Source organism: Echiichthys vipera, assembly GCF_963691815.1.
Source record: "Echiichthys vipera genome assembly, chromosome: 11".
Taxonomy (NCBI): Eukaryota; Metazoa; Chordata; class Actinopteri; order Perciformes; family Trachinidae; genus Echiichthys; species Echiichthys vipera.
Window position 1 is genome coordinate 7,238,140 of NC_139836.1, and position 15,764 is coordinate 7,253,903.

The following is a 15,764-nucleotide window of genomic DNA, read 5'->3' on the forward strand; positions in this document are numbered from 1 at the left end:
CTTGTGGAGCTCTGGCATTTCAGGACTAGAAAAAAATACTTAATCTCCAGAAAATCCCACTGTGCGCACTCATAGCAACCTTGTCTATTTTTTCTTCCCCAATTCAGCCCCTGTGGGGAAGCTATAGAGTTTGTTTTTGATGACAAACATGATCACATGGGTGAGCTCTTTGGTTTCTGACTTTCCTTCTCTGGACTATAGGAATAACATGTATGACTCGTTACTTCTCTGAAACCTTGATTTGTAGTGACCCCCTGACAACCCTGACCCAGGTGTGGCAGCTGGATGTTTTCTTTTTACATATTTACTATCCTTCTAGGGAGGACATTTCTGTGAGTAATCACTAGTATTTTTAAAAGAATCTACTATATTTTTAAAGAAGTTGTCATTCCTTGTTCTCATATTTGTGTTGTGCTGAATACGCTGTATTCATTTCATAGAGCTGCATCCAGATGGGGCGTGAACGTATCTTCCTAATGTAACGATTTGTACATTGCTTAAAAAAATATGGATTTTCTCAACCTCCTGTGAAAAATAAGTGTTAAACACACACACACACACTTGCCAAAATAGAAACCCCTTTTTTGCAGCGGGTTGCATTGATTTTTTTTTTCCGACTCCATATTCCCAAGGTTTTTGGTGCAATGGTGAGTGTTTGAAACTCTGCTGTTCAAATTCTGTCAACCTAAATAGGACCTCAACATAATAACACTTTTACTCAGTTAATGGTAGAAAATCTCCCATCAATGAGAACTCAAAGTGGGAGTAACTGTTTTGAAATGGGTTTTGTTAGCAGTAAAAAATCATGAGATGATAGTAAAATCAATGAATAAAAGATAGACTGAGCTCCTGGTTTACTCCTGAATTGGCAGTAAAGAAATCCTGGGCAACAGCCAGAAACAGGGGAACCAATTCACTGGTTAGCATTTAGGCGTTAAAGGGATGAATGCACAGCTGCAGTCAGAGCTGCCAAGTCAGGATACTACTTGTACTTCCTCACAAGTCCCCCCTTGGAGCAGCAAAATTCAATAAATCATTAGCCATTATCAGTCTTTCTGAAGGTTCTGTGATCAGCTTTCAACAGACATGTTGCTGCTGCAGGCCATTTGTTGAGGGTGATCACAAAAATAGCTCTTTGTTTAACCCATGCTGATGCTGCCGGAACTACAAGTCATAGATGTTGTTATATGCATCTATCAGTCATCTATCTATCCATAACGTCCAATAATTTGGAAAATTTGGACCCTCTGTATAAAGATATTGCAATATTTGGGGCCCTATTTCAACAGTCATCTAGTTTCCAAGCTTTCTCATGAGTCAGTATCTCTTTCAATAGCACAGCAAAAAGAAAAAAAAAGTCCTAGGCACACATTAAATGCAGTTACACTCTGCACACGGGGCTTTCACAAAAACACCCACTTCTGAATGGCTACTTTACAACAACAGTTTCTCGGAGGTGCACCTAAATGCACCATGAAGTCCCATCAGAGCCTACAGCTTTACCGTTTTTTGTCTGTTTACATGACTCACAGAGAAGGTTGCCACACCTGTGACTCAGGGGGAACAGTAGGATTTATGAAACAGTTATGTAGTTTCTCCGTCATCTGTGACTCCTGCAGTGGCTGTGGTGTCTGGAAAAGTGCAGATTGCAGGTTAAGATAATGATAACTGCATGCTATCGCCGGTAAGCTACGCAGTGTCGTCTTTGTTGTTGTTTTTTATAGCTTTGCTACTTTTGATACTATCGAATGTATAATTAATAGAGATTCTATCGCTTTTCTACATGTGGTATCGAAAAATTACTCTTGACAACCTTGGTTGTATCTGTTACATTTTGAAGGAAACATAATTGTTACCTGGATTATGTTTGTTGCCACTGTAGTCAATGGGGGAATTGTTGGGTCTATGTAAATCATAAATAAGTCATAGAGTGTGGTCTTTACCTACTCTGTAAAGTGTCCTGATATAACTTTTGTTTTGATTTGGCACTATAAATACAATTTATTGAATTAAATTTTTCTGTGAAAACAGTTTTTCCAGTGAATTACTGCCAGGTAGAGCTGCACAATATATCAATATTATATGAATATCATGCTGAGACTAGATATCATCTTAGATTTTGGATATCGTTATATTACAATCATAGTATTTTTCTGGTTTTAAAGAACCAAATGGATGTAATGTTCTGGACTCACCAGAATTTTGTAGGTGTTCTATTATTTGTCTTTATCCAGTCATTTTATCCATATTACTGATGCTAACTTAACAAGAAGCTCATTGTGTAATCATTTTGTAGAAGCACCAACAGTCCACCCTATAATATTGTTGCAATATCGATTTCCTTTTTTGTTTGATTTTCTTCATATCACCCAGTCCTACGACTGTGTTATGGAAAGATCTTGTTGGTGGTAACATGTTAATAAAGTTAACACACGTTGTGATGTGCTTTTAATCACTGCTGACTTTTAGAAAAATATTCAAACAAGGCTACAGTTTTTCCCTAACCTCAAAGGCACAATCCCTCTTCAGTGTTTCCCCTGGGATTGAGTTATAGCAGAGGAGGTGATACGTGCGTGCGTGGGAAAAAAAAAGTGAGCCTGCCGGGCTTGGGACCTAAGTGCTTTTGTGCACAGTTTCTCCTTTAACTCAATTAAAACATTTGATTTGACAAACAAGCAGTTATGAGTGACCCGTATCCCCCTGTGCTCATTTTACAGCCATTTAAGATGAGTCATAGCCTTAGATGCCCTTTTTATATTTGTATGAAGAACAGTTGTGTGACTGTGTTAGGGGAGACTTAGGGGATGCATGTTTTCCTTCATTTAGACGCCATAGTCTGATGCTAGCGTTCTGTTAAGACATGACACATGACACATCTCCGCTGCTGGATGCATTTAGAGGAAACACTGCTATTAATGACCCATGAGAAGTGTGTGGTTTTATCTATCACATCTCATCTCATCTTCAACCGCTTATCCGGGGTCGGGTCGCGGGGGCAGTAGCTTTAGCAGGGGACCCCAAACTTCCCTTTCCCGGGCCACATTAACCAGTTCTAACTGGGGGATCCCGAGGCGTTCCCAGGCCAGTGTGGAAATATAATCTCTTCACCTGGTCCTGGGTCTTCCCCGAAGCCTCCCCCAGCTCAGCAGAAATCCTGCCCCCTGCTTGTATTGTCTTATTGTTGCTGTATTTGGGACGTTTCTGTGCTCTAGCCTGGGGTGAATCTAGGGTTGGCTTTCACCCGCTGGCGATTACCGTAACCCTCATAGAGCTGGAGAGGAGGGGCAAACTTTGAACGTCGTATTAACAAATCCTACTTATTCTGCCTTTAAGTATGAGTGAATATCCTGTTCCAAGGGTGGATGTTGTAGGAAAACAAATTAAATAGTCATCAAACATTTTGCAGCTATACTAACGCTGCCAGAGTATGAACTGTTCCTGAAAAAAGGCATGATTTGCACATAGTTATTAGACAGAGGACAAAAGTTGACAGTACAAATGCGTCTCTTGGATAAACCTAATTTTTTGTCCTGACAGTTAGCTGAACTTTGCTGTGCCACTTTTTGGTCTGACCCAAAATTTATGGAATGATGCCATTTTTCTGCTGTGGGGCTAAGCCTATTAAATAATATGTGGCTGGATTAAAACTACCCTTTTATGCAATGCAACACACTCACATCAACATTAAATTGGTGCTCAATGCAAATAAAAGAAAAGTTGTGCTTTTTGGAGCAATTTCCTCTGTTTAAATGTCCTTTCTAGAAATGCTATTGCCCCCACTTTAACACTCAGCTCTTGGGTTCATTACTGGAGATAATTACAATACTTGTTACTGCGTGTAGATGTGATAACCAATGGTATTCATTTGAATAAAAAGCCCTTTTCTAAAAATACCATATTTTATTTAGTTCTGAAAACCCATACATGAACCCTGTACCACTCCATTTCTATTCAGATGAGACAACATAGCGTCCCGGTAGCTCAATGGCGCTATCTGATATGACGCTGTTAACATGTTTCTGTGAGAATCATGACGTGCAGTCCAAAATCCATTTATGAGTGGTGATTCACAGCTGTCCTTAATCGATTTTGTAGATACCGTACATTGGCCAGGAAAGTGCTACATAGTGATAGCCGATAAGAAGTTAGCTTTTGCCATTACCCTTCCTCTCTTCGACGGAGCCGGGTTGGTAAGTCCAATCAGTGTTGTAGTACTCATTTTTACCCGATCTTGTCTTGGCCATAGACAAAGTGGACTCTGGATTTTACTTTAGACAGGTCAAGACCACAACAGCAGAGATATCCCTAAATTGCCTCTACATTGTCTGATTTATTTGCATTTTTACATCACTGTTTTCACTTTTTCAAATATAAAAACTCCATAATCTTGTACACACTTTACTCTGCTTTCATGCCATCATTTGTCTCACCGCCTTTAGCGCACAGTGGACTGGAGTAGATCTAAAAATTAGGACCGCTATGTATTGAATCAAGAATCATTTTGAATCAAGAATTGATTTTGATCCAACCTTGGCCCCAAGAATCGTAATCAAAATCGAATTGTGATACCAAAAGATTCACACATCTAATTATCGATAAAGGGCCCATATTAGGTTTACTATTCTCCTTGCGTCTGTTCTTTGACACATTGGTTGATTTATTTTTCATTCTACCTGCCAACATTGCCGTATAATAGCATGTAGTGTGTGCTTAGCCAACCTGAATGAAGGTATAACTGGAAGTTTGTGTTGCAAACTTTTCCTGTGCCAGCAGTAATCTACAGATGGTGGCATGAAAACCAGCATGCACCAGAGCAGTCTCCACCGAGCAGAATAATATACCATCTGCTGAAACAGTGTCCCCCCACAGCTTTGTCTGGCTTCCAGCAAACATTTTGACATTGAGCTGTTGTTGATAAGATGGCTGCACAGACATTGAAAATGAATATTGAGGCAACATCTGTACCCAGCTGCTACGTAAATCAAGTATCTTTCTGATATCAGATCAAAGCTGTCTACAAACGCTGGTTAAATAGCACTTCTATCATCCTGTAATATTATGTTGTTAAAAAGTTGTTCTGGTTTAAACTGATGCTGAACTTGGACAACCCCTTATCAATACGGTCTGTCAAACGCTTGCTCTGTATGCTGGGGCAAAGATTCACTTGTCATCTTAGTGTGATTTATATCCTCAGATCCTCTACCAGGAAGACCAAGAGTTGTGATTTTCAGTCTAATGTCACTGCCACCCTATAGACTCAATTTATACTATACTTTATACTATACATAGCCTGGCCATAGTCCAATTAAAATGGATAAATAAAAGCTATAAAGACAACACGAGGGTGAGCAGTAAAATGTGCTGTTTATGGAAGCTGGCACTGCCGCTGTTTTCATCTCACTTATTTAATGCAGACTGGAGACGCTCTACAGGCATTTGTCTGAGACAGATGTCATTTTAACTAGTGCAATGGATTATTGGCATCTTACTCCTTCAGTCAGACATCAGCACGAACCCTTTACTGCATCTGATTGGTCGAATTAACAACTCACAGACTCTGATTTTCAGCCTAGAAAAACTGAATGTGAAAGTCATTTCTTCTAAATTTGTTCAATTTGAGGCAAAACACCTAGAATAAAGTTGCACTATAATCTTTTTCTTTATAAATTAAATGACGGTGGGCAAATCATAGCAAACTACAGGCAGTGAGAGGATTTCTCCTCCTCTATCCTGTTTGATTCAGAGAGCAGAGGGAAGTCATGGCTGAAAATGAAAACAAAACTATTGAGTGCTAACAACACACGAGCATCGGACTATCAACACTGTCTGCCCACAACTATTCATAGAATTTATGGAACAAGCTGTAAAATATGCGCCTAAATGAACAGGAAAATGTTCCGTGCATCTACGGACTTCTGATGTATTTAAAAAGGAGGCACAGCCAGCTGGGTTCATTGTACTTGGCGCAAAATTACAAAAACGTATTAAAAAATGTTCAGAAGGGTTCTTTGGCCTAAATACTTTGTTATATATTTTTTATTTTTTTACATTAGTAAATACTGGTTCAGTAACTTGAAAAATAGTTTAAAATCAGTGGAAAAAAATGTGATAAAATCGGGATCGTGATTTTACTTAAAAAAATTGGTGATATGATATTTTTACCATATCACCCAACCCTATTATGACTCACTATTTTGGTTTTCCTGGTCTCAACTTTACTTTATTACTGTTTGGGTTAAGGATGTGACGATTAAACATTGCTACTCTCGCTAGAAATACTAGTCCGTTAAACTTGCTATTAATGTGCACATTGAAATTACATATTGACAAAATTTGCATTGAAATGTCAATGTCCAGAAAAGCCCACATTGGCCTGTTAAGGTGGAAACAGGGACAAAGATGACGTCTCGTATAACAATTTGATTTGCTCGAAAATGGAAATAAGGTTGTATGTAGGCTGTCAGAATAAACTGGCATTTATCCACTTGTAAAGTGTGTTGCAGCTCGCTTGGTTGAGAGCAAACATGATCTACTGTAAAGATCCATTAGAAACTTGCATTCTGCTGGCGTTGGCTGAAACATTAAATTAAATCCCTCTGCTCTGTATGAGGTTAATGGCGATGTTTATGAGACACTTGTTTCATTTAGGAGACATGGCCTGCGAGAGGATATTAAGCAATCATGGTTTTTCTTCACAGCAGAGAAAAATATGCATTTTGACTTGGATGATACATGAAAATGGTAAGATGCTTGTAAAATAAAATTCTGATAATGTGCTTTTAAACCGCTTGAAAGCGATTCAATGTGACTGAAAACTTCTGTGAACACTGAAAAGCTTAAGACCACAAAGACAGATATTACTAAGTGTATTCATGCAAGTTGTATTTTCACCATTTTGTGGTGTAGATCTTGTTTCTAAAGCAGAAAAAAAAAGAAATTGTTGATCTTCAAAGTGTTATAAAATTGGACCCCCTTGTAAGTCCAACCAGCTTTTCTGAATATATTTTCATACCCATGCACCCTTTTACTATTCTCTCAAACTGTGCTGGGCCTTGAGGCGCAGCATTCAAACCAGGGGATCATTAGCAATCAAACTAGGACTTAAACACTAAGCCAAAATAACGATCTTACTCCAGGAATAATCTGGGAATGACCAGCACACACACTCAGCCTCTCTTTCTTCCTCTTCCTCTCCTTTTCATCTGTTTTTTTTTTTACAAAGCAGAGGAGCTGGAGTCTATGAAAAATGACCTAAGAGAGAAAGGCAGACAGCAGCAAAAGAGAAACGAGGGGGAAGGGTTTTAGCGTCACACAGGGAAACTCAAGGGTCCACAGTATTAACAGGGAAAGGACTTCAAAGCTGCTGGCCTCGCTCAGGGGCCCCGGGAGGAGAGAGGGTGTTCGAGTACAGGGGCAAATCAGGTGGAGAGAAGAGAAAGGGAAGATAGAGTCGGTTTGAAATAAACGTTATATTCCTGTTATTTATGTTACTGCTATAATACAGCTGGGATTCAGCCTGTTTCCTGCTCATGAAACATGGTGGTTTAAATTAATTTTACAGCTAAACAGATTACCAAACTAAAATACGTTTCTACAAACACTTTATTTGAGAAATAGGCAATACAGTAACAGAATCCTAATTCATATTTGATCAGCGCTGCCTAGTTTCAAAGTTTAATTGGAGTTCAGAGCAGTCATTTACTCTGCATCAAAGACTATTCAACTCCGAGTGGTTGTTGTAAGGGGGGAGCAGTGGAATCTAGCAGATGCCATTAGGAGGAGACAGGGGCTTTGGGAGCAGACAGGGAACAGAGGTAGAGAAACATGACTTTTTCACAGATCATCTCATCATTCTGTCAGGATATAGTGACAGTTTTAGCAAATATGAGAAAAAAACAACATATTTCAACAGATATAAACACAAACTTCACAGGGGAAATAACCGAGAGCATATCACATCACTGCACAAATAAATCAGCCTGATTTATGCTTCAGCAGTGAAAACTGTCCTGCTGCTTTGAGAACAAAACAGAGATGGGCTGAGCATATATATATATATATATATATACACTGTATATATATATATATTATATTTTTTATGTTGAATCATGCAAGGACATATAATCCTTTATTTAAGTTTTTTTTTAGTAATTTTTTAGACAATTTTAGTATTTTTTTATGTAATTTTCTCATTTTGTCTAACCTTGTTTGATATTCAACATGTAGGAGAAACAGGATATGATCAGATATTGTTATCAGATCTGATATGTATATACTAAAATGTGGAGTTTTTGGGATGTAACCTGCCCTTTGACAGCCATATTTGAAGGGTCACAAAAACGATATTTCCTTTTAGGGATGGATATGTTACTTACTTAAACTAAGTGTCGTCTGATGCACATCTGATGGACAGGTGCAGAGAAGGAAATCTTTACCCACTTTTTTTAGAGAGTTTTTTAGAGACACAGGAATTCAGTCATGCACAATAAAACCTTTCAAGAGACAGACACATCAAGGAAGATACTTATTTTTTAGTTAGAGTGTCAGTAGAAAACTGCACTTTGAAATGTAATTATCATTATTATTATAATGCCTATAGAATAATGTTGTTTAAATTCAACAGGCAATTTGTGGTATTGTAGCAGTGTACTGAGAGCAGCAGAAAGGCAGAACTGATTATTTGTTTAATTTATCGTTGCGATGTTCGACAAACTTGTTGAATATTTTCCCGTATTGTGCAGCCCTAATCAACATGTTGATGTAATCATTTGATTGGTTGATGTCTTACAGTTCAGACTGGGAAAATTCATGTGAACAACTCGGATACTCAGCAAAAGTTCTGGTACATGATTTGCCAAGCTGGCGTCAAATTAGGCAGAGACATGCCAGTTGAAAGTAAATCTTAGGTTGATGGTAATAAACTTATTTTTATTTCATGTACTGCATATATATGTTTTGCTCACATGTAATTTGTAACATGGTGTCAGGCTGTAACCGAAGCTGCTGTCCACGTACAGTGACCAAGATTAATTAGAAACGTTCTTTATTAGCATGAACCCTGAGAACAAGTCAGGTAAAGCAACATTTTAGTGGTTTTATGGAATGGACTGGTGCAGCAACAAGTCTGGGACAAAATCCCAAATAGAAAGCTTCACACTGGAAATAAAAACTGGAAACAACTTATTGTTTCTTATTATGTGTCCACATTACGACCGACCTAAAGCTCACGAACAACTCGGAAAACAAATGGGCCGATGTGATGAGCATGTGAATGCAGCATTAAGCACAAAGACGTGTTGTTTCACATGATGAATCATCCCTAATAAACACTCAAGGCTTCAATGTTTTTTTTTCATATGCTATGTACTATTATATACATTTGTTCACTGTCTTGTACATGTGCACAGTTAACATATCAACTAGAGGCCAGCACTACAGTCAGTGGTGACTCTGAGCTGCATGTTCATGTAAAGTGTACATTTTCTTGCCTTGCAGCCAGGCTCAATATGCACTTTTCTCAAGGCAGACATCCTTTAATTAGGCTGCCAATCGCAGATTGACAGTTCTCCCCGTCAGTAATACATCAACAAGAACCTTTTCTTCACCTGATTGGACAAAAACCCCATTAACTTGGCTGGCCGTTGGTTATCACTTAGATTAATCATTCAACAATACATATATTTTAGTTGAAATAAAGTCTTTGGGGTGTTTTTTATGTGTTTGACCATGTTGTGCACTATTCTGCCTTTCCAAATTCTGGGCACACATGTTTCAACAGGCCACCGCCACAAAGTCTCTCCATACTGTATATTGTGCTATATATACACTTGTTTTCCTGGTTTTTAAAGCTAGAACTCCGTATGATGTCTGGGCGCAGTAATGTAGTGCTGCTTACTGATTTGGTTTTGTTCTGTTGTTTTGTCATGAGCGACTGGCTGGAGGCTGTTTGGCTGAGTGATGAGGAGCAGTGTCTGAATGAACGGCCTTCAGGGTGGCCAGGGTTGGAAAATAGAATCTCACGCACACACACACACACACACACACAATACAGATGTCTCATACTCCAACAACACAAATACTCAATTTTCCTCACACAGTCCACTCTTTCCTCCCCCCACAACCACAGCCACCTCCATCTCTGTCTTTTATCTCGCTCGCTCTCAGTCTCATTTCTCGACGCACTGCTTCCGGCTCTGTGCAAATTCATTCACTGTGAAAATGGAAGGCAGCTCCGCGCAGCACAGTTTCATTTAGTCCTCTATTCAGTTACCCGCAAAGTCCCTTGCGTGCTGCTCTCACCCACATTTCATGAGAAATTAGTAATCTCTAATCACTCATGCAAACTGACAAACAATTCACTTCAGAATGAACGTCACCAGACTTTCTGGGGTTTTTCCACTTTGCATCACAGAATGGGCATTGTTCGTAGGCTCAGACATCATGTCCAGCTGGCTTTTGCTGATCTTCATTTGGGATTGACAAGTAAACTGAACGTTTATCAGCAAAGAGTCTGACCTTAGATGAAGTTACAGCTGTTGCACGTACATTTGGCTCATTTGCTCACCAGCCATCTTTACGCATAAAATGTATGAAAATGACGTGTGAATGTATGCAGATGAGTGAATGCAGTTGATACCGTAACTAAAATCTTTCCTTTTTTCCACCTTTGCAGATGCGTAGCACGCAAGGTGTTTCTGTTTGGCCTGTGGGATTCGTAGGTGGTAGAGCGTATGAGCGTCCCCTGGTGTCCGGGGGGAAAGTCGTGGGCTGGTACACCGGCTGGAGACCGGACCGCCCCTTCGCCACCGACATGGCAGGTAAGGAGCAACTCACTGTAACTTAGCAGTCATTTTTAGAAAGTTTGTGACTTGGTTGCCATTTTTTTCCTGCTTCAAAACAGACCATGCCCCATTTCAACATGCATGTGACGCTCATCGCTATGGCGTCATTGCTCTGATTGGTTGTAGGTCTGTACAGTATTGACCAGAAGCATTTTGTTCTGTACTGTTGATAAGCCTCCATGGAAAACAAATTAACTGGTAATGCCTGGCTAGATAGCCATCAACTTTAAAGAGGGCCTATTATGCTTTTCTGTCTTCTCTGACCTATAAATGTTGTTATAATGTTTCATTGTCATGTTAAATAATTCCAAAGCATCAAATAATGAAGTATTTGCATTTAGACGTCTGGGTTGGCTGTGCCCAGCTCTGAGCGCTTGGGTGTCAGTTGCTATTAGAGATTTCTTCAAATTTCTGGAAATTGTCTCCGTAGAAGAATCCTGAGTTCCCTATTGGTCATGCTGCTACACACAGGCTCAAAGTGTAGGCTGTAGCTACTTTTATGCTGTTTTGGTGTTTATTTTGGAGATTAACCTGTTTGAGCTAATGTTAGCATGTTGCGCAGCTAACATGGCTGGCTTTCATATAGACGTGTTTCCATCTGCTGGAAACATCACTAATTCCGTATATGGTTACATTTACCGGCACACAGCATAAGTGACCAATCACAGCAGAGCAGACCGACCAATCGGAGCACACTGGGCTTTCTGGGGGGCAGAAGCTCAGACAGAGCCTGCCACACAGAGGTGCTGCACGGGTGCTGCAGCAATGGAGAATATGAGAATATGATGTGTTTTATTTTAAAGATCGAAGCATGTAAACCTATTGTAGTTCACACGAAAAATACAAATATGATCCTGAAAACTAGCATCACAGGGCCTTTTTAAAGAAGACATTTCATTCATCGTCTGATTTGAATGAAATCATTTGATACTAATGACCCCTACATACACAACAAACAACATTTTTAGCTCCACTGCTGGTTTGTTTGTTCCAACCAACATTTTGAACACAGCAGCTTCCATGGGTCACACTAGTAAGGCTTCAGAAATGTGACTTCTTTTCTTAAACTGGTACTCGTGTCACCATTTTGGCAGATAATGAGTCAATGGAGTACCAATGGAGGCCCTGTAGACAGAGCTTTGTATGCTGTATTTTTGCAATTGCGTTTTGGATTCCGTGCCACAGAGTTACACACTTCTTTTTATTTTAAAGTGTATTTTCAGGCTCTTCCTTCGGTTTTCAGGAGGGCTTTTGGGGCTCTGTTATTGACATGAATGACTAAGCCCTTTGACTATGCAACAAGAAATGTTCTGTTTAAGGGGCCCAGCGAGCCCTGGGGCCCCTGGACCTGGTAGGCCTGTTCAGTAATCCACCCATGTGAGAAAGTTGTATAATGATTTATTAATAACTTACGATATACTGTACCCCTATGTAAATATACATTATAAACACTTTTAAAAGTGTTTTGTTTTCACGCTATTTGCCAGCTGCTGCCTACTGACTTTGTCTTTGTGTTTCTGTTTCTATTTTGATTTTATTTATTGTTTTGATATGTGTGCGGGAGAAGCCGTACGCATTTTTTATTGTACTAAGTATAATGACAATGAAGAGAATTCTGATTCAGATTCTGATTTAATGTTTTCTGGGGCTCTGGAGATTGCTGAGCGGTATGACCAGATATTTCTATTACAGTTTTTTTTAAGATTGTGGTTTGTTTTTGTTATGTGGCTTCTTCTACTCTCAGGAGTACATGGAATATAACATAGTTAGGTGTCCCAAATTGTTGTGTTCTATGGTGTTTTACCCTGTTAAAGAGAGTTAGTTTAGGGTTGTTATTTTTAGTATTAAAACATTTATAATTGTTAATTAGAAGGGTATGCAGTTTGGCAATAGGATAACCTCATTTTACATAACCAAAACTTGAAATGAGGCATAATAATGTATATATGTGTTTCTTTTATTGTAACACTAAAAAGTTCACTGGGACTTGAAGTCCCACTACAGACACTTTCTGAAGTATTTAAAAACTACTCTGCTATGATTATTATTTTCTTTAACACGGATTTCACACAGAAAAAAATCAACCTCTACTGTTTCTCCCAGAAATGTTGCATCTGGCCTCACCCCACCCTAGAGCACCCACGTACATGTGGTAGTTTCCTGAGTTTACTTTTTGGTAACTCTCTAGTTTCTACCTGAGGTTAACGAGCAGGGCCGAGGTTTAAAGAGAAGCCCCAAACAGCTCATCAAGATGACTAAACACATCGGAGAGAATCAACCATCAGACAGGAGGCAGCGGGGCATCGGAGCCTCTTGGGTGGATAATCAACTCGAGGTATCATCACTCATCCCTCATCTTCAACCGCTTATCCGGGCTCAGGTCGCGGGGGCAGCAGCTTTAGCAGGGGACCCCAAACCTCCCTTTCCCAGGGACATTAACCAGCTCTACCTGGGGGATCCCGAGGCGTTCCCAGGCCAGTGTGGAGATAAAATCTCTCCACCTAGTCCTGGGTCTTCCCCGAGGCCTCCTCCCAGCATACCTCAACTCGAGGTATAGAAGGTGCAATTCGTGGAGCCCCACAGGTGGATGGAGTACCAGGTTCCTTTGCCGGTGTTGTGTTGAAGTTGTTCCCCTTCAAATAGTGTTTCACATATTAGATAGAGATTGGTTTATGGATTAGTGACTTACCCATGGCTTGCCCGGAATATGTTTGAATCTCGGATTTCTACATCTCTTTCTTCAGGAGAGGAATGTGAAAACACCTCTTTAGTGACAAACTATGCTCAGATGGGACAGAAACAATTTTGACCGTAGTAAAATGAGTTTATGGGGTGGCTGGTGGCATAGTGGTTAGAGCAGTTGCCCCATGTAAAGAGGCTGAAGATCCTCAAGGCAGCGGCCGTGGGTTTGACTCCGACCTGCGGCCCTTTGCTGCATTTCCCTCTCCTTCTTACCCCATTTCCTGCCTTTCCTACAGCTTGAAAACTGCCAAAAAAAGAATCTTTAAAAAAAACGAGTTCATGACCTGTGTCACATGTTGTCCCATTGTTGTTACTCAATTTAAATTTTTATCAACACAGCAGGATTGTTTAAAAATGTATGTTGACTGAGGTTAACAGGGGATTCATGTGCCATCTGAAAGTAAAGACTTGATGAATAAAACAGGAAAACATGTTTGCAGAGAGTTCGGGGTTCTGCAGGTTCACTGTAGCATTTGGACTGTTTAGGAAATTGCAGTGAGAAATGAATTTGGTTTCCTTGTTTTGAGTTCTCAACGCTCTGTGGGAGCATCAAAAGACTTTTTTGATCAGCTCAGTGATTACAGACCAGTTAGAGTCAACGGAACCATTTAATCATGCTGGCTTTCATCAGAGCAGAGAACAAAGGAGAAACAATACGCTCTGCTTTTTCCTTCTTTGAGTTTAGCTGAAGAGATCAGACACCTTTTTCTTGAGCTTCTGTTTTTTCATGGATTAATTCACCGTAAAAGAGAGATGAGATGTGATCTTTCCGATTTAATATTCTGACTGTTGCTGCTCCACACAGGAGCTGCTGTGCTACTTTGCTTGATTGTTTATTCCTGAGATAAATCACAAAGCAAGATTGCAAAGTCGGCGTGAATAAAACGGTTCAGAAAAGTAGCAGATTAGATGGAATCTGAATTGGAGAATTACTGTAGTCTGAGGAATCAGGTAACTCTCCATCATGTGTAACATTAATGTGTTTTGAGTACAGCCTGTTGTCTGGAGAAAGACTCCCCGGGCCTCAATATAAAGTCAGACAAGTGTGTCCTGCACTCTTCAAGTGTTCCGTACATTCTGTATGTAACATGGATAGTCCCCTTTAGCTTTAGCCTTTGCTTATTTTCCAGCTGTAGTCCTGGGCCAGTTGTGAATAGATAACCTAAAAAAACATTAGTTAAAAAGTTAAACTAATGTCTTAAAATGGCATTTTTAACCACTAATACTGTTCCTACTAATACTGTAAAACCTCTGCAGTAGCATGATAAGAGTCCTTACACATTAACTGATGCAGCAACAACGTAGTTAGTGAACCCAGAGTTTATTAAAAGAGTGTTTTGAAAGACTTACCAAGTGGCCCCTGTACCAGCTCCTCTCATTGTAAATTCCATTCAAATCGATTACCAAAGTCAATCCAAAAGGAAGGAGCCCATTGGTGCTTTGGTTAAAGTTTAGGGACTTTTCTCATGCTGCTGCAGAGGTTTGCTGTTATTTTCAGCAGTATTATTGCTTAAAAAGCTGTTTTAATGCCTGCACAGTGCTGCCCGGAGCTAATCAGTGTTAGACATGTCCGGCTGTTAGCAACTCTCCCAGATTTCTACGTTAATCGCTCATACACGAAAAAAAATGCTTGATGGCTTATTTGATGGCCGCATTCGCCGGAAAAAGACCCTGCATGGAATGATTTTACACCAGAATTTTGCTTTAACTCGGTTTTTCCCTGCTGTCTGTGATGCTTCGGCTTCGGTACAAGTACATTATATGATATAATGTGTTCCTATCAAATAATTGACGTCGCTTTAAAATGACTCACGTGTCTCAATTTGTGCAATGCCCTTCATCTTAACTCCTCTCTCCTCTTGGCTCTTCCTCCGCTCGCTTCTCAGGTGGGAAGGACTAAGGGACATGAGGAAAGGAATCAAGGATGTACAAAGTGAGGAGTATGAAAAGAGGAATGAGTGCCAGGACAGGAGACGGCAGGAGAGAGAAACAGAGACACTCAAGGGGACAACACTGAGGCATGGCCGTGGCTGTGCCAAGTTATTATCATTCTAATGCAGAGCAAAGAAGAAGCAAACATCCCTAGAAATCTGTTTACACCTCCAAATCTCCAGTGTAAAAATCCAATCAGAGTGTTCAGCACCAGCTTTCCCTCTGACCTGAGAGAAAATAATTCATCAC

At 39.9% G+C, this 15,764-nt stretch overlaps 1 protein-coding gene across 1 annotated transcript in view; it reads left to right on the forward strand.

The window, feature by feature from the left end:
- b3gat2 (beta-1,3-glucuronyltransferase 2 (glucuronosyltransferase S)) overlaps nt 1–15,764 on the forward strand; it is a gene marked incomplete at its 3' end in the record, with an annotated part of 53,093 nt that overhangs the window by 16,462 nt on the left and 20,867 nt on the right. Inside the window, exon 2 of the mRNA XM_083922571.1 lies at nt 10,673–10,817. Coding sequence (XP_083778697.1) covers nt 10,673–10,817 — 145 coding nt within the window. The remainder of the gene's footprint in view (nt 1–10,672; nt 10,818–15,764) is intronic.